Genomic DNA, 16,548 nt, shown 5'->3' with positions numbered 1-16,548 from the left:
CTCGACCCATCTGAGCTTTGAATGCTCTGCCGCGAATGCTCACGTCGATCGAAGCTTCCGATACCAACCGGTCCTGCAAGTCGAGTCTTACATGAGACACGAGATCGTCCGTAGTCGATTAAGACGCCGAAGCCTCGTGGCGATCCCCACAGTCTGTACGGCCACATGTTCTCCCCCGCTGTACCTGTGCGAAGTCCGCTGCAGTGTATCGCTCGCAAGCGCTTACGCTAACAGCGGACGTCATTCAGCCTCTCGCATAGGATGCATACTGTATATGCCCTGTCGCCTAGACGTCACGTGTAGTTTCCGTGAAGAGTCCAATCAGCGCGAAGGTATGAAGCATACACACCGGCTCTGCAGAAATGACTGCTGCGCACGCTCGCGAGAGTTGATCGCCGGCCGTCTTCTCTTCGTTCCTACTTGTGTGAGCCTGCGTCAACGAAGACCCGCAGACACTCAGGCCCGGACATGGCAACGCCCTGACACATGCACCCACTGTAATAACGTCGTGACTGTGAACGTATTTGTTTCACGATGAATAGACTCCAGTCAGCCCCCTTCGCTCCTGAGGCTGAATCGTTCATCAGCTCTCCTCCTCAACACTGCTTCGGTGTCCACCGCTGAGACCGCGTCGCGGATCCTGCTACAATGCAGCCTGCCAGCCGTGAAAAATGGCTGACAGATTGCCTGCATCCATGGCCTGCTGGATCAAATCGTTGACCGTGTACTCGATGCTGAGGGACGACGACAGCTTGCTCATCACCGAGGTGACGGCTCGGTCCGCACTCAGTTCGGCTGTGTCGGTACCTACAACACCTGCGCCCTCGCCAGGCATCGCAAAGGGAGTAGTCGACCTCGAAACCCGTGCTCGTGCTGCTGCTGTAGGCGCTGGCGCTGGTGTCGAACGCGACGTTCCTGCCGTGGTGCCTGATCTCTCCAGGCTCATTGCAGGCAGCGAGCTCTCCTCGTCTTCCTGTGCTCTGAGCACCTTGATGGGGTTTGATGTCCATGCGAAAAGAGGATCGTGGCGGAACACTTCGAGCACCGTCTTGATAACGTCCTGATGTGCCCGTAGCACTCTGAGCGTCTCTTCGCAGCAGCGCCGGAACGTGCCCTCGACGCCGTGGATGCCCATGCCGTCGACGATATCGCGTGTCAACCTGAACGGCACCAACTCCGGGATCGGCAGCAGTTTGCCTTGGTCGAACGCTACGCCAAAGTCGATGTGCACCAACTCTCCGCTCTCCGTGTCCAGCAGAATGTTCGAGACGTGGCGATCGCCGAGGCCGAGAACATGTCCAACAATCGAGTTGGTGCTGACGCTGCGTGTGTACCTGAGCCGCGTCTCGTACCAGTCCCTCGGCATGCGTTGGGCATCACTGAAGAAGTAGCGGAAAGCAGGTCGCATCTGCTCGCATACATCCAGGAAGGCTTCCAGCTTGGCCTCAGCAGGCGTAGGCTGTGCTTCGCGAATCTTGCTTCTTGCTTGCATAGGTGTGATGTCGTGAGGTCGGTACCTGGCATGCAAAGCAATGAGCACTTCGCCGAGCGGCACCGTGTTGACGACGAACTCGAGCAACCCGCACTGCGGGCCCAATGGCAAGACGGTGTAGGTTCGGATGGACAGCTTGCGCTCGCGTGTGCGTCGATCCGCCTGCAGCAGCTCGTTGACCATGCGAAACACCTGTTGCATGACCGCGTCCTGTCGTAGATCGTCGTCTCGCTTGAACAGCTGCTTGTATCGCTTGCCGTCGCTCCCGATGCATTCGCTGATCTTGGGCAGATGAATGCCTCCTGCCGTCGTGAATGTCTCGCTGTACCGAACGATGGATACAAAGTTCTCGTACCTGCAAGTCGGGTCGATGTCGAGGCGAGCGGTGGCCACAGGAACGTCTAGGTTTCGCAGGCGTGCCAGCCGCAGCTCACCGGAAGGTGGCATGCGTAAGGCGCCCTTCTTGATGGCGCCACTGTTCTGAAAGTACCGGTCCGCGCGAGAAGCGAGATCGAACTCGGCCCACTCGACGTAGGCTAAGCACAGCTCCTCGAACGTCTTGATCCTTTTCGAGAGCGAAGGCCGCCTCTTGATCTGATTCCAGATCTTTTCAGCGGCAGCCGATCGCAAAATGGGAGGTGACTGCGAGTGCGGCGAGTTCTCCGGAGGGATCAACGAGCTTCCAGAGCCGTGACGATTTGAGGCGGCCTTCGCATCGGCACCGGTCTTGATCAAGGCAAATACGGCGTAGAGACAGTGGAACGGGTGGTCTTGGCACATCCGCAGAAGCAGCTCGGTGAGATTCCTCTGAAAGGGTGCCATCGTATCGCTTTGGTCAGGCACCTCGGTCAGACGAGCGGAGAGCTGGTGCATGAGGGGGACGAACTTGCGAGACGGAATCGAAGAGAGACAGCCTGTCAGTAGGCGATTGACCTCGATGTCATCTGCGTTCTCGAACCACAGCGAGACGAGGCGAGCCACAGCATCATCGTGAGCATCGGTTGAGCTTAATGCACGGGCGTACATGACGACGCTGCGGCGCAAGAAGTGCGTCCTCGAAGCTTCCAGCTCGGATAGGCGAGTCTCATCTTGACGCAGCATCTTCTCGGCCTGACGCTGAAATTGAAGAAGTTTGCTCTTTTCCGTCTTGGAGGTCGTCCTCTCGCACTCGCGCTGGTTTTGGGCAATCTCCCCGACACGGCTCTGAATGTAGCGGCGGAGACGGACGATCTCCGCCGCATCCGAGCTGCGATGGTGCTCCTCTGCAAATCGTGCCCATCGGTACGCAATCTCAGAGGCTTCGGCGGATACGGCAGGGTCTTGAACAGCACCTGAAGCGCCAAGGGTGGCAATCAATTTGAGAGCAGGCTCGAAGAGGGAGCGGTCGATCTCGCGTGGATGCTGCGATCTGGCCGTCGCTCGCCATTGAGCCAGCAGGGCTAACAAGCGAGCGCCTCGACGCCTCTGCTGTGCAGAAGCTTGAGTTGTAACGGCGAGATGATCCACGATCTGCGAGAGAAGCTGGATCGCAGGTGGATGCTCCTTCTGGTCCCACAAGACCGCTGCAAACTCCTCGCGGGCCAAGTTGGCACCATCGCCCAAGGCGCTTTCGATCCGTTCCGCTCGTGCAGTAGCGTTGATAGCCTTTTGAAGCTTTTCGTGCTCGCGGGAGTGGCGACTGAGTTGGACGAGCAGCAGTCGCTCCGCCCGTGCCACTTGTTCAGCTGGGCCGTCGAGTACGTCGCCGATCTGGTGCGATTGCATCCGCTGCCTTGCTGCCTCCAGTACAGCTTGACGGGTGTTGAGGACCTTCTCCGTGACCTCGAAACGGTTGCCATCATCCGCTTGTGTCCAGATCGACCGAAGATGCGCCACAGCTTCTTCCGGGCCCAGTGCCCCCGATGCCTTGCGCCAATCTTTGATCTGTCCGAGGGCAAGCAGCTCGCCTCGAAGCCTGCGTTTGGCGGCGATGCTCTCCGCAGGGATCGAGCAGAATGACTTGAGCTGAGACTGGACCGCCTGGGACAAGACGCCGTCCACGTTCTGTTCGACACTTGCTTGCCGCAGAGTCTTGAGGACCAGCTCGACGCTGTTGCCTCCCACGAGTGCTGAGCTGGAGTTTGTAGGAAGGTCCCAGGTGGTAATGCCGGATCCGAGGCGGTCGGCGGTCGGCTGGCTGGGTTCCTCGCGGGTTTCTGACGCCGGAGAAACGCCTTCGACGAGGTGTCGGAAACCCAGCAACGAGAGACTCTGCCCGAGGGCGCTTGCTTGTCGGCCGCTCGGAGTCTGGCCGTCGGAAGCCGATGCTTCATAGTCTGCTCCATGATATTGGAAAGCGCGAAGCCACTGTCCCTCATGATGCAGACGCTTCAGCAGCAGCTCTCGTACGTCTCCATCTTTGATTCCGTAGAAGGCGTCAGGGTCGTCGATGTTCATGTACGCCTGATGCAGCAACTCGGTTCGAGTTCTTGTTTGCGACGTGGACGACGCCTGTGACTGCTCTTCCTCCCAGACGCCGTGCTCGACGAAGAAGATGGCCGCAGAGTAGAGGCCACAGGCGATGCACCGCTTCGCCAGCAGACAAGTGTCGACGGGATACCAGAAGCAGACCTTATCCGGCTCCGCTGGTACCGGGCGGAACGATCGGAGCGCCAGGAGCGCTTGCACGATGGTGGCGCTGCAGGCCGGGTCGGAAGCGTTTGTTTGAAGCACTTGTTCGAAGTGGGTCGCGACCGCTTTCCGGCACGATTCCAGCGAGCGCGCCTGTTCTTGTATGTCGGACCGCCTTGCTTTGGACCCTTTCCTGGTATTCGAGGACGATACACCCGCTGCTGGCTCGAGATCAGTGACAGTGAGCCAGAGAAGGAGTATATGGAACAGCGACTTGGCTGCCGCGGAATTTGTCGCTACGAAGTGCCTTACTGGGCGCAGGATGCTCCGCTGATCAAAGCTGCAGATCATCTCGCACAGATGTGCTGAGATGCGGCAGATCCAGCGATCCGATGACACGCGGTCATGCATCAAGGATGGGTCGAGTAGAGCGGGTGGTGCAGCTACAACGCTGAGGTGACTTGAGGCGATGCTGGGCCGAATGCGGTCGAGCTCCTCTCGGATGGCTGATGGCACCTTAGCGGCGTGTAGACTTGTCAGAGGGACTGCGACCACGGTTGCAATGCCGCGCAGCGTCTCAAAGGCCTGGTAGCTTGATTCGAGGGGCAGGGCGCTGGCCAGGTCATGAATTGTGAGAACCACCGCCGCAGACAGCCCGGTGGTCTGGCCCGTGTCGACAGTCGCCAGGAACGCTTCTGTAGATCGCCCGTAGTCTTTGCCATCTTGACGGAGTCGAGGCTGATTCGGCTGCAACTGCGTCAATTCGCCAGCGCTCGCGATCCGGGCGAAGATATCGCTCACGACGTCGCTCCACGAATCATTGCCTGTGCGTGCCGCCCCCGCCGCGTGAGACTCAGTCATACGCTCCAGCAGCTTCCGCGCTGATCCATGGCAGAATGCCTCGAGTTTTACTTTATCCGCCTTCCGGAGGACGCTTCGGATCCGCTGAAGCGAGGCGAGGTGCAGACAGACGCGCGGACAAGCTTCCATCGCAAATGCGACCGTATCAAGATCAATCAAGCTCTCGATGGCACTATGCTCTGTCGACGAGAGCTTGACAGGCCATAGGAGGACCGTAGCAGATGTAGCTATGGGCGAAGTCTTGGCGATGGCACGAGCAGATTCGAGAAGCCAGTCTCCTGAGGCCGGCGCTTCGGCGAGCTTTTCCGCCACCTCTGCGGACCAAGTGACAACGCACGAGACGAGCACCTCGGGAGCATGCTTGGCGAGAGTAGAGTGAAGGCAGGCGTACATCGAGATAGGCCGAAATTCGTCACGAAGGTGTCCCTGACCCAGGAGCAGCTCGATGCTCTTGATCAAGGTACGCGCATTGAGATCGTCCGCCCAGAAGCTGTCGCCACACATTGCGATGTAGATACGCAGGGCTGCACACATGCGCAGCTGGTCGTTGTGGAACCGGGAAGATGCGATCTGATGCAGGGTGTGGCGAAGCACGTTGTAGACCACCTCTTTGCGGAAAGGCTCGATGCCCAGGCATGGCAGGACGGACAAGGCTGCGCAGACGACGGCACTCGCGAAGAACGGTCGGCTCGGTTCGTGCAAGACGAGGTCACAGGACTCCGGAATCGGCGTCAAGCTTGCCAGAATCTTGCCGTTCTTGACATTGTGCTGAGTCAAGGCTTCAACGGCAGCTCGTCGACTCTCCGTCAAAGTGCTTGCTGGCTCGAAGTAGAGTCCCAGGAGAGAGACCACAACAAGATCGTCCACGGTCATGATCATGTCTCGCAGCACACTGTGAGTGTCACTCTCTGCAAAGCCGAGCAAAGACAGCTCGTGCAACGTCTGCTGACTGACGACCGTCGGATCCAGCGATCCTTGCTGCTGAGCTGCATGCACAGCGAAACCGAGATAAGCTGCTGTCAGGAAAGGCAGGCACTCCTGCAACCCCTGCTGCTGCGTTCGCTTGGTCAATTGAACGAGCGCATCAAACTGCGTGCGACCTTCCTTCGTCTGAGCGGCGAGAAGCATGCTGCCGCTAGCAGTAAATGTCGCCTCCAGGCAATCACGCTTGCTTGCGAAGCCGAGCACTTTCCAGGGCACCTGCAACGGGTCATAATTGTTCGTGGCCATGCCCCAAGTGATTTGACCAGCAAACGCTTGATAGCAGCTCGAGGAGTCGGGGAAGCCGAGTCTGTTCGCAACCTGCGCAAACAAGTGCTGCACAGTGGCATGCAGCATGTTCGTCGCCAGCACAATTTCGAGCAGGTGAAAAAGTGCCGATCTGCGGACGGCTGAGTTGGCAATAGCGACGTTGGCCAAGCTCAAAGCTCGCGTCAGAATGTGCTGTGGGATCGTTGGATCGCTCGGCAACCCATCGCGAAAGCTAGTATAGAGCTGCGACATCTGCTCTTCGTCAGACGATGACGCTTCGAAGACGCAAGCTGCGACGGGGGAGCCAAGAGCTCGCACGCGTACGTCAGCGTCTGTGGTGATGGCAAGGAGGGATGGCGCTGGCGCGAAGGCGCTCGCTCGTGCACTGCCCGATCGACGCAGGCAGCCGTCCGGATCCATCTTCAGGCACACCGCCAGAAAGTCAGCGCAGGCTAATTGGATCTGCCACGGCGTTGGCCATTTGGTTCGTCCGATCTGATCGGCGAAGAAGGCACCCAGCTTCTGTACTTTGTCGAACAAATCCGACTGCTCGTCGAAGCTCTCGAGGAGCAGAGGGACGACAGCGGTGATCGCGCGTACGGCAGCGATGCGGGCAGCTGGGACTCTTGCGTATCGATACGGAGTGAGTAGATCCGTGCCGAGCCGATCGAGCGCATCCACGAGGTCGCGCTGGCTCATCCATAAAGTATCTCGATGCAGCAAGTCAAAAAGCACGGGCGCCAATGGAATCATCGATTCGACCGGACAATCGAAGAACAAGGCGACAACCACCTCATCTCGCTTTGAGTCCGCGCTTTCTGTCAGCATTCGCGGAACACCCGCGAGCACATGGACTAGGATCCCAACGATAGTGTCTCTGGCTTCGGTCGAGATGTCGGAGCCTAAAGTCGTGGCCTTGGTGCGAAGATTGCTGGAAGCGCTGCTTTCTTGCATGTCGTCAAACGCGTCGCGACTGCTGGACTCGGCGATCGTGGCCGACTTTGGATCGGAGCCCTCGTCGCCGCACAAGATGTCTTCGAGCAACTCCTCACAGCGCGATAGCATCACCTCGAGCATGTCGGCTTCTCGGATGACTGTCCAGGCCTGCTTGACTCTGTCACTTGTTCTTGACAGCGGAGTTGGCTTCGAAACCTCTTCGCGGCTTGCGGGCACTGCTGCAATGCCGCTCGCCTTGCTGGGAGACGTGAGCAACGCGGCGGGTCTGGTGTCATCGTCGTCGTCGTACGTCGCAGAGCCGTCGAGGGGATCAAGGAAGCCGAGTTGCTGAAGGACCAGACTGCGCTCTCGTGCCGACATACCTCCCGCGGATGTGAGATCGACAATTTGGAGGATGAGTTGGCAGCAGCGCTTGACTCTGGCTGTACGTTGCGAGCTGCTTTGGGAGGTTGCCTGCGCCCCGACATCGATAGTGAGAAGAGCTGCATGGATGACCGCAATTGCAGCGTAATATGGGACAGCAGGCACTGCACCAACTTCGGCGTCGGCGGAATGGAGCATCCCGAGGCAAGCGTCGAGCTTCCTGTCGAGGGCGATCAGCATCCGGTTGGCAGGTTCTATCAAGAGCAGCGATGGTCGGATGGGATCCGTGTTGCTGTGATCTCCCTTCTCGGCGGTCGACGTAGAGGAAGTGCAAGACCGAAGTGTCAGATCGCGCAGGGGCTGCAAACGCCATCGTCGCCGGAGGAGATCCGCCACATCGTCACCGAGCATGGTGGTATGGGGTGCTTCAACGCAGTCGGATGCTCCATCGGCGATGATGTGGTTCACGAGGCGATACAGATCCTGATACGACAATAGGAGGGCTGATGGTCTTGAGCTAGCGCTCAGGGACGACGCCTGAAGAGCGTCGTCGGGTGAAAATGAGCTTGCAAACCATGCTCCCACCTTCCTGCGAGAATCAAGATGCTGATAGACACGACTCGAAGTGGTGCGTTGCACAAGCATGGTCATCAAGTGACACACGCTGTCGCACAGCACCGGCGGCCCTTGCAGATCGACCTCTGCCACCAGCCGTGAAACTTCTGGCTGCAGAGTGTCCTCCGACAGGACAGCTGTCGCTAGCATGATGTTTAGTAGGAACGCAGAGGCGCGGCAGGTGTCCGGAAATTGCAGCTTTCGTACAGCGATGCCCCACGCGTGCAGGCTCGAATCCGCCGACAGGATGCCGACGCCACTGTCTTTGACGCCGGCTGACGTCAATGCGAGCACGATAGCACCCAGACCAACCAGGCTCCACGACACGAGGAGGCTATCTGTGTCCGTGGCCAGTGCGAGCAGCCCTTGTCGAGCCTCGACGAGCGTTGCGCTCTCGATGAGGTCAGGTCGAATCAGCAAGAGGAATGTGAGCAGCTGAAGAGCGCCGAGCTTCGCAGAGGCACCAAAATTGGGCGTCGAGGCGGTCGGTGAGATCATCTCGACTAGCTGTCGCAACCATGCACCCTGCTGGTGACTGTCCGCGTCGGTCGCCAGATCCGTTCGTCGGCGCTTTTGAGGACTGGACGGGAGAGAGTCGCTTCCTCGCTTCCCATTCGATGATCTTACACGCAGAGCAGGACGGTGACTGATCCCCATGCTTTGCTGTGGCTCGTTTGTTCCTTCCCGTCCCGAAGGCGTGGGAGTGGGACTGCGATTGCTTTGATGCGCAGATTCCAGCGTTGTGAGTGCGTCGATGATGTCGACCTGTAGAGAGATGCGGCACCACGCGATGGAGCCTTGACCATTCGAATGTGGTGCGAGGTAGAAAGCGGGATTGCTGAAGGGCGATACTGGTCGAGATTGCCCGGATCGGTCCTGCTGCGGCCAACAGAAGACGAGCTCATCCATTCGGATGGGCTCGAGAGCCCAGCGTGTGTCAGGATCGCGGAGAAAGGCTTCGTGAACGAGCTCGAGGAATGCAAACGCCTCCGCTGCGAACGCGCTCTTGTGGACGGAGCTCTGTGGCGAGGCCACTTCGGACTGCCCACTTGCGCAAGAGGCGATGATTGGGATGGAAATGCGAAGGAAGAGGAGCAGCTGCACTTTGAGCAGATGGCTCTTGGTCTTCCAGAGTGCCAGAATCACTTGGCGTAGCGCCAGAGCCGCGTCGGCAACTTGTTTTGTGTGGTTGAGTTCGATATGCTCCAGCACAGTGACGAACCCACTCATGGCGGGCAAGTGAGCCGATGACTCGACAGGGAAGACGATAAAGAAGCGGGTGTAGTCGGCGAGAAGCGAGAGGCCAAGTCCTTCAGGACCCAGCAGTGGTGCGACCGTGCTTGCCATGAGGTGACGAAGGCATTCTGCTGTAACGGCATCCTCGAGGCTGAGACCGCGTCGTTGGCCGGCCGAGTCGGAAGCGGTAGCGACGGAGGCAAGCCATTCTGTGGGATCTGGAGTGGAGGGCGGAGCGTCGAGCTCGCGCCCGAGGAGGACGTCGAAGCAGAGAGAGGTGATGTGCTGCCAGTCGTCAGGGTCAAGATGGTCGACGTGGTGCTGTTGCTTGAGGATAGCGCAGAGGGCCGACATGTATGCTGACGCAATAGGTCGTAAAAGGGAACCGCGATGGTTGACCATTTGGACGATGTGGGTTACGAGAGCTTTGACTACTTTGCGTGTGAGAAGAGGAGCGGCCTTGTCGACGAGCGAGCGAAGCAGTTGAGCGCTGCGCTGGAGTCTGGAGAGAGCGATGGGCTGGGCGTCGGCCAGCGATCCTTTCTTGATGCATGCCGCCTTGTCGGCGAGCACGCAGGCAAACACGGCTTGAAAGATCTTGAGCCATGGCTTTCCATCTTGTTCCGAGTCGATCCTGAGGACATGTTCGGAGTCGGCAAAGATGTGTTCGAGCGCCTCGATGCCTTGTTGGCGGTCCTTGATCTTGTCGCTGCGAACCTGTTCAAGGACCTCCTTGAGGGAGAGGACCATGTTGACGAAGCTTGCTATGTAGCAATCATGCTGGGGAAAGTGACCTGAGGCAATGATGATAAGTTAAGGATTCGTGCTGAGAATGAGGGGGTATCTGCGATGTGATTGTGCCAGGACGATAATGGCGGAAGAAGAGACTTGCGCAGGGAAATAGGGAAGATATACGATGCCGTGGAGGATTGTGATTGCGATATGTGAGGGCTTAGCCGTCGGAGAGCGAGCGTGGCGGTTACTGAAAGAGTAAGGATAGCGTTCTGAATGATAGAAGGGACTTGAGAAGGTGTGACTGTCCTGGATCAAAGGGTAATAGAAGCGAGGGTGATGTGAATGGTGTCTTCTGAAGGAGGAGGCCAAGCTCGTCAGGGTCCAACTCTCTTTCGAGAAGAAAGCCAACTCAGCCAGGCTGCCTTCGCGTGACTCTGCGCTGAGTGTTGGTCTCTGCGCTTGTCACGGTGACTTGTGACTTCAGAGAAGCTTTTTCCTCCACTATGCAGTCACACCGCGTAGCGCGGCGCCATCAAGTGTCCGAGTCCCGGTCTCAACTCAGCCTTTTGCTCACGACTACCATCGCTTCGTCCCCCATCATCTCTCACGATTCTTCACCGCGGGCGCCAATAGCGTCATAAAACCGGAATGACATCCTCAACCGAAATGGACACCGTCGAAATCGGCATCATCGGCATGGGCGATATGGGACGTCTTTATGCCACCAAGATGAGAGACGCCGGCTGGAAGAAGGTCAACGTTTGCGATCGTCCGGAAAACTACGATAAGCTCCACAAGGAGCTGGAGGGGTCCGGGCTTAATGTCTTGCGAGATGGTCACCTCGTTTCACGGCGGAGCGACTTCATCATCTACTCAGTCGAGGCTGCCTTCATTGACAAGGTTGTCGAGCAGTACGGATCCTCTACCAAGATCGGATCGATAGTAGCAGGACAGACCTCGGTCAAAGCGCCTGAGAAGGCAGCTTTCGAAAAGCACCTCCCGCAAGACACCTACATCATCTCGTGTCATTCCATGCACGGTCCAAAGGTCGACCCAACAGGACAACCGCTCATCCTCATCCAACATCGCGCGCCAGATGAGAAGCTGCGGCTCGTTGAGCGCATCATGGCATGCTTCAAGTCCAACTTCGTCTATCTCACGTACGAAGAGCACGACACCGTTACTGCCAACACCCAAGCTGTCACACATGCCGCCTTCCTGTCCATGGGGACAGCATGGTCCTGTTCGAATCAGTATCCTTGGGAGTCGGAGCGCTACCCAGGTGGCATCGAGACGGTCAAGATCAACATCTGTCTGCGCATCTACTCTGCCAAGTGGCACGTGTATGCTGGTCTAGCGCTGCTCAACCCGGCAGCAAAGACACAAGTACGGCAGTTCGCTCAGAGCTGCACCGATCTATTCAAGCTGATGGTCGCGGAGAGGGAGGAAGAACTCATGGAGCGCGTCTTCGCTGCGCGAAAGAAGGTGTTTGGCTGGGAGAAGGAGGAAGAAAGCAACAGCATCATCTCACGCACAGGCACAAAGGTGGAGCGCAAGCCGATTCTTATGAGCGACAAGCTGCTCGATCGATTCCACATGGCCGCTCGTAAGGCCACCTCCCACAGCGAGACAGGCGACCTCAGCACCGCCGCACCATCTCCAATACCCCCGAACTCGCATCTCTCCCTGCTTGCCATCGTCGACTGCTGGTCCTCGCTTGGCATCAACCCATACGATCACCTGGATCTCGCAGCAACACCCATCTTTAGGATGTGGATTGGCGTATGCGAGTACCTCTTCCGCTCACCAGAGCGTCTACGAGGCGCATGCCACGCCGCAGCGAAGGACCACAGCTTCAGGGCGGACGACACTGAATTTGTCATCGCCTCCCGTGGATGGGCGCAGACGGTGCAGTTTGGCAACTTTGACAGCTACGAACGACGATTCGAGGAGACAAGAGGCTTCTTCGAGCATCGATTCCAAGAGGCGGGTGCGGTGGGTGCAGAGATGCTCAAGGTGGTTTTGGCCAGCTGATTCGGCGCAACGAAATGCAGAACTGCAAAGTGGCCTTCAAAGCGATGTGATTTGTCTGTGAGGGTATATCGGTGAGAAAGTCCAGAGGCCGATCGTGTAGGCGAGTACGACGGGCATTCCAAAGGATTGAGACAGTCGTCCAAGTGGCGATTGTGGATCACTTGATCTTGTCAAGCGGTCGGTTGAAGCCGCCCTTCCGGTTCATGTACTGTCTCCAGGTACGTTCCTTCTTGACCTCTGCAGCGCCTGCATCGTTGCCCGCCACCTTCTTGCCCTTGGTCGTGCCGAATCCACCGAAGCCCATCATTGCGGCCATTGCATCTTCTGCGTCGTCCTCTGCTTCTTCGCCCTCCTCTGCGGAATCGTCGCCTGTGGGCACTGATGTGGATGCGGAGGCTGGTGCCGGTGCTGACGGCTTCTGTGTCTGCCGCGAGGACGCAGTTGGGACTGGAGCCGGCGGTGATCGACTTCGACTGCGTCTTCTTGCATCGTCGCCATCGTATTTTCCCCTCGAGCCGGATGGTGCATCCCGATCATACGCAGCCGGCCGAGAACGAGGCGGAGGAGGCGGTTGGCGCTCGCGATATCGATCGTCTCTATCCCTGTCACTCGACCTGTAGTGATCTCTTTCCTTGTCATTCCGACCATCTCGCCAGTCGTCCCTGTCAGACCGCCTGTAGTCCCGACGATCCGACTCGTAGCGTGAGGACGAGGACCTCGAATACCCCGGGCTGGGACTGCGTCGGCTCCTGTAGCCTTGTGAGGATGAACCTCCAGCTCGGTCATCTCTGCGATCGCTTCGACCGAGATCATCGCGGTAGGGACGCGGTGGTGGCGGCGGTGATCTGCGTCTTCCGCTCATCTTGCCGTCGTTGTGTGGTGTCCGTGAGGGTGTGAGGTGAGGAGGAAAGTCAGGGTCCAGCTGTGAAGGTGGAGGCTTTGGCCTGGTCAAACTTACTCGCGCGAGAATTTTTAGCGGACTCGCAACGGATCCGACCGCAACATCGCGTTATTCGAGGTTTCCATCGACACCCTCTCAACACCACCATCGTTCACCAACCCAAACCCAACCGCACACTCCACCTCGATACACCGGACAAGATGGCAGGCGGAGGCTACCACCCATACAAGGCCGATCCGGCGCTCGACCGATGGCAGAACATGCACTCGACCATGTACCAGCGCTTCCGCCTCACACCCTCCAAAGCACGAAACGTCTTCATCTGGGGCCTGACTGTGCCCGTGCTCACCTGGTACGCTGCCTCATACACGGATGTAAGTATCAATCGCTGCAGTGGACTCTGAAGGTAGATTTGGGAAGCTGACATATGTGAACGATGTTACCTTTTGTGATGATGCAGGACCGATGGGAGTTGCGAGGCAAGACACGTCAAGACTCGCTGCTTCGTCACGCTCCCGCTGCTCCTGCGGCAGAGGGCGCTGACGAGGAGTAAATCCTATACACCCGCAGCTTTGAAATCACATATCGTTACGCCAGTTGGCATTCTCGCGAGACTCTCACGGCAGACGATGCACTCTGATCAAACCAGCACCAGCAGAAGACAGACTTTCGACGATACTTTCCATTCCATGCAATATCCGCTAGTCACTCGCCAGCACCCACTCCCGCAACGCCTCGCTTGCACCCCACACCCGATCCAGCGCAACCACCTCCAACCACCTCTGCAGCGCCCGCCTCCTCTTCTCCAGATACCTCGCATCATATTTACTCAGCAGTCCCGTCCTCCTCGTCGGCAGTTCCGGTAGCCACTTTGCCTGGTCCCTACACTCGGCCTTGAGAGCGCTTCGCAGCTTGACAAACGACGAGAAGCGTTTGTGTGCGACAATCGGGGTTCCCTGCTTAGTGATGATGCGCAGCTCGAAGACCACCCATCCGCGCGCTTGGGAGCCCACCTCGGACCAGCCGCGAATGCGGATCTCGCGAGCAAAGAGGTCCGGCGCAGAGGTGCGGCTGGACGAACGGCGGTGACCGGGTGAGCTTCGGCGCCGCTCGAGACTGGTATGGCTCGGCGAGCGAGAGGATGAGGTGAGGGTCGAGACGGGCAGTGAGATGAGTGAGGAGGGGGCTGATTCGAGCGACGCGTTGTCGTCGTCGTCGCCGGGGCCAGGTTGAGCCTCCTCGTGAGCTGAGTTGACTTCCGCGAGGTCGTCTGGATCCGATTGGGCGCGCCGTGGAGACAGTAGCGGACTTGATGGCTCCGATGCCGACTCGAGTCGCAGGCGTGGTTCTGCAGCTACTGCATTCCCTCCGAACACATCTTCCTCGTTGGTCTGATCCGAGAGAGGCGTTACAGAGGGCGTTGCTGGCGAGACCCCCGGCGACTCATACACCGGGACTCCATCGATACTCGCATCGTCTTGTGCTTGAACGACGCCTGACGCGCGTGCCTGCCGCCTGTTCCCATGCAAGACCACCGTCTCTGCTTTTGCCTGACTCAACTCGATCGTCGGTGTAGGCCGCCGCAAGGAAGGCAGCTCGATCTTGGACCGCACCGAGTCCGACGAGACCGTTCTGTTGTTGCTCGGCGACAGCAGCTCCGCTTCCTTCTTCTCCTTCTGTGGGCTCTTGAACAAGCCCGGACTGTGAAGCTGGAGTCGTCCCAGACCTAGACCGATTCCAACGTGCGACATTCGACTAGGCGAGCTTGACAGCGCCATGGGCTTGTTGCGCTTTGGCGAGAACGAAAGCTGCATCGATGATACCGAGGACGGTGATCCTACGTCAGATGCTGTTCCTACGTCGGACGCGGTATGGAAGCTTGCGTCCGGGAGCACAGGAACGTCGTCGTCGACGTTGTCCGAATTAGCCAGCGTGAGAGCACCTGCTACCGCGCGGGGAGCCTTGAGGATGCTGGGTGGACGAGCGTAGGAGGAGGGTCTTCTCTCTTTTTTCCTTGACGGCGGAGATATAGCTGGCGGCTCCTTCTGTCTTGAAGGCGGAGATTTGGCTGGCAATGTGCTCGATGGTGGTCTTGGCGGCGTGGAAGTGGCTGGTGAGCTGCTTGGCGGTGGCCCAAATGCGTTTGGGAAAGATTCCAGAAAGAATGCTGGCGGACTCGTCGCAGTAGGGAGAGCGGCATCAAACTTTTCCCGACGCTCTTGAGGAGACCGTTCTTCTTTCACGGGCGAGCTGGAGGAGGCTCCCATGTGCGACGCGGTGTCGCTTGTTGGACGTAAGATATCGCCACTGCCTGATCCTGGCTTCGGTCTGCCACCGAGGATTCGACCAACCACCTTGCCCTGCACGACTCGTTCGCCGTATTGATTGATGTAGATGTCATGAACTGGCGTGCGTACCCTGGGCTTGCTTTGAGATGCAATTCTGAACTCTTGGTCATCGGTCTCGTCTAGTGGGACGGTGGGCAATGTATACGCCTCGTCGTACTCTTCTCCCGTGCCGGCCCTAACAGATCGCGTGCGACTGCTGAGACCACGCGCGGGAAGGTTGTCGTCCGCATCGTCGGTCAAGCTTCGGTTCAGCTCGATTCGGATAGGCTGTTGAGATTGAAGCCTCACTGGTGCGATTGATGGGCTGTCTGTGTCCTGCGCCTTGCTGCTGGACGCTGTGCTTGGCGGCACGGGCCACTGCCATGGTCTGATATCCGTAGGTGAGTGCAGTACTTCGAGCTTCGAGCTAGGAGAGAATGTTGGCTGACGAGCCTTTATGGTGGACACCGATACGACCGACGTTCTCTGCTGATTCTGTCGGAGATGAGGCGAGGCTAAGGTAGAGGATGAGGCGGGCGCGATGTCGAGGAGTTGGTCGGTAGCTTCGCGTAGCTCTTTCGCCAACTCGGCTTCCATCATTGTAACGAGCTCGACTCTGAAGGGCCCGTCATGACCGATGCAATGGTCTTGCTGCTGATTCTTTCCGCCGATTGCGGATCATTGGACGGCTAGGATGGAGGTCAGAGGTCAAGGTCGAAGGCACATCGAGCGGGTAGCAGCTGCATCCATGCGGAGTTGGACCCTCGATTACTCCACACAACACCAGCTTGCCGATCTTAATTTTATGCAATTTGTTAGGCCAAGACAGAGCACAAAGGTCCCCATTTTCCGGGAGCTGTGAGATCCTGGAATTCGCCGACGTTCGTTTGAAGTTCGCTCGCTTAGCCTGTGTAGCAGCACTAAGCGACGTCGAGCACCGAAACTCCTCCGTCTGACCTGTCCAACAGCGTCATCCTGCCTTCTCTTGTGCTCACCGACATGGTTCTTCTTTGAAGATTGCCGCGCAGCCGAGTTCTAGAACAGCCGCAAGGTGAAGCTCATGCTAGCGAGCACCGAGCCGTGCCCTGTGTTCCACTTCGGCTCTTGGCCACCGCCGACAACCTCAAACCTTCTCAGAACCGAGATGTGACATGCCAGTTGTGCCG

At 58.2% G+C, this 16,548-nt stretch overlaps 5 protein-coding genes across 5 annotated transcripts; 2 read left to right on the top strand and 3 right to left on the bottom strand.

Annotated features, from left to right (window-relative positions):
* Positions 1-643: 643 nt before the first annotated feature.
* PSEUBRA_001369 (PIK-related kinase, FATC) lies at positions 644-10,135 on the bottom strand (the record flags this gene model as incomplete). Its single annotated transcript, XM_016434623.1, has 1 exon — positions 644-10,135. The coding sequence occupies one exon, from the start codon at positions 10,133-10,135 to the stop codon at positions 644-646; it is 9,492 nt and encodes a 3,163-aa protein (XP_016294026.1).
* Positions 10,136-10,768: 633 nt separating this feature from the next.
* Positions 10,769-12,154, top strand: PSEUBRA_001368 (Prephenate dehydrogenase; the record flags this gene model as incomplete). The annotated part of the gene is made up of 1 exon (XM_016434636.2): positions 10,769-12,154. One exon carries the CDS (start codon positions 10,769-10,771, stop codon positions 12,152-12,154), a length of 1,386 nt encoding a protein of 461 aa, XP_016294025.2.
* A 157-nt stretch (positions 12,155-12,311) lies between these two features.
* PSEUBRA_001367 (protein of unknown function DUF1777) lies at positions 12,312-13,016 on the bottom strand (the record flags this gene model as incomplete). Its single annotated transcript, XM_059464576.1, has 1 exon — positions 12,312-13,016. The coding sequence occupies one exon, from the start codon at positions 13,014-13,016 to the stop codon at positions 12,312-12,314; it is 705 nt and encodes a 234-aa protein (XP_059321147.1).
* A 239-nt stretch (positions 13,017-13,255) lies between these two features.
* Positions 13,256-13,608, top strand: PSEUBRA_001366 (NADH:ubiquinone oxidoreductase, subunit NDUFB4; the record flags this gene model as incomplete). The annotated part of the gene is made up of 2 exons (XM_016434630.1): positions 13,256-13,429; positions 13,516-13,608. The coding sequence occupies 2 exons, from the start codon at positions 13,256-13,258 to the stop codon at positions 13,606-13,608; spliced, it is 267 nt and encodes an 88-aa protein (XP_016294024.1).
* Positions 13,609-13,756: 148 nt separating this feature from the next.
* Positions 13,757-15,982, bottom strand: PSEUBRA_001365 (Phox homologous domain protein; the record flags this gene model as incomplete). The annotated part of the gene is made up of 1 exon (XM_059464575.1): positions 13,757-15,982. One exon carries the CDS (start codon positions 15,980-15,982, stop codon positions 13,757-13,759), a length of 2,226 nt encoding a protein of 741 aa, XP_059321146.1.
* Between the last annotated feature and the right edge of the window lie 566 nt (positions 15,983-16,548).

Source organism: Kalmanozyma brasiliensis (assembly GCF_000497045.1).
Source record: "Kalmanozyma brasiliensis GHG001 unplaced genomic scaffold PSEUBRA_SCAF13, whole genome shotgun sequence".
Lineage (NCBI taxonomy): Eukaryota > Fungi > Basidiomycota > Ustilaginomycetes > Ustilaginales > Kalmanozyma > Kalmanozyma brasiliensis.
The sequence above is the reverse complement of the archived record's forward strand: the minus strand, read 5'-3'. Positions and strand labels throughout refer to the sequence as shown.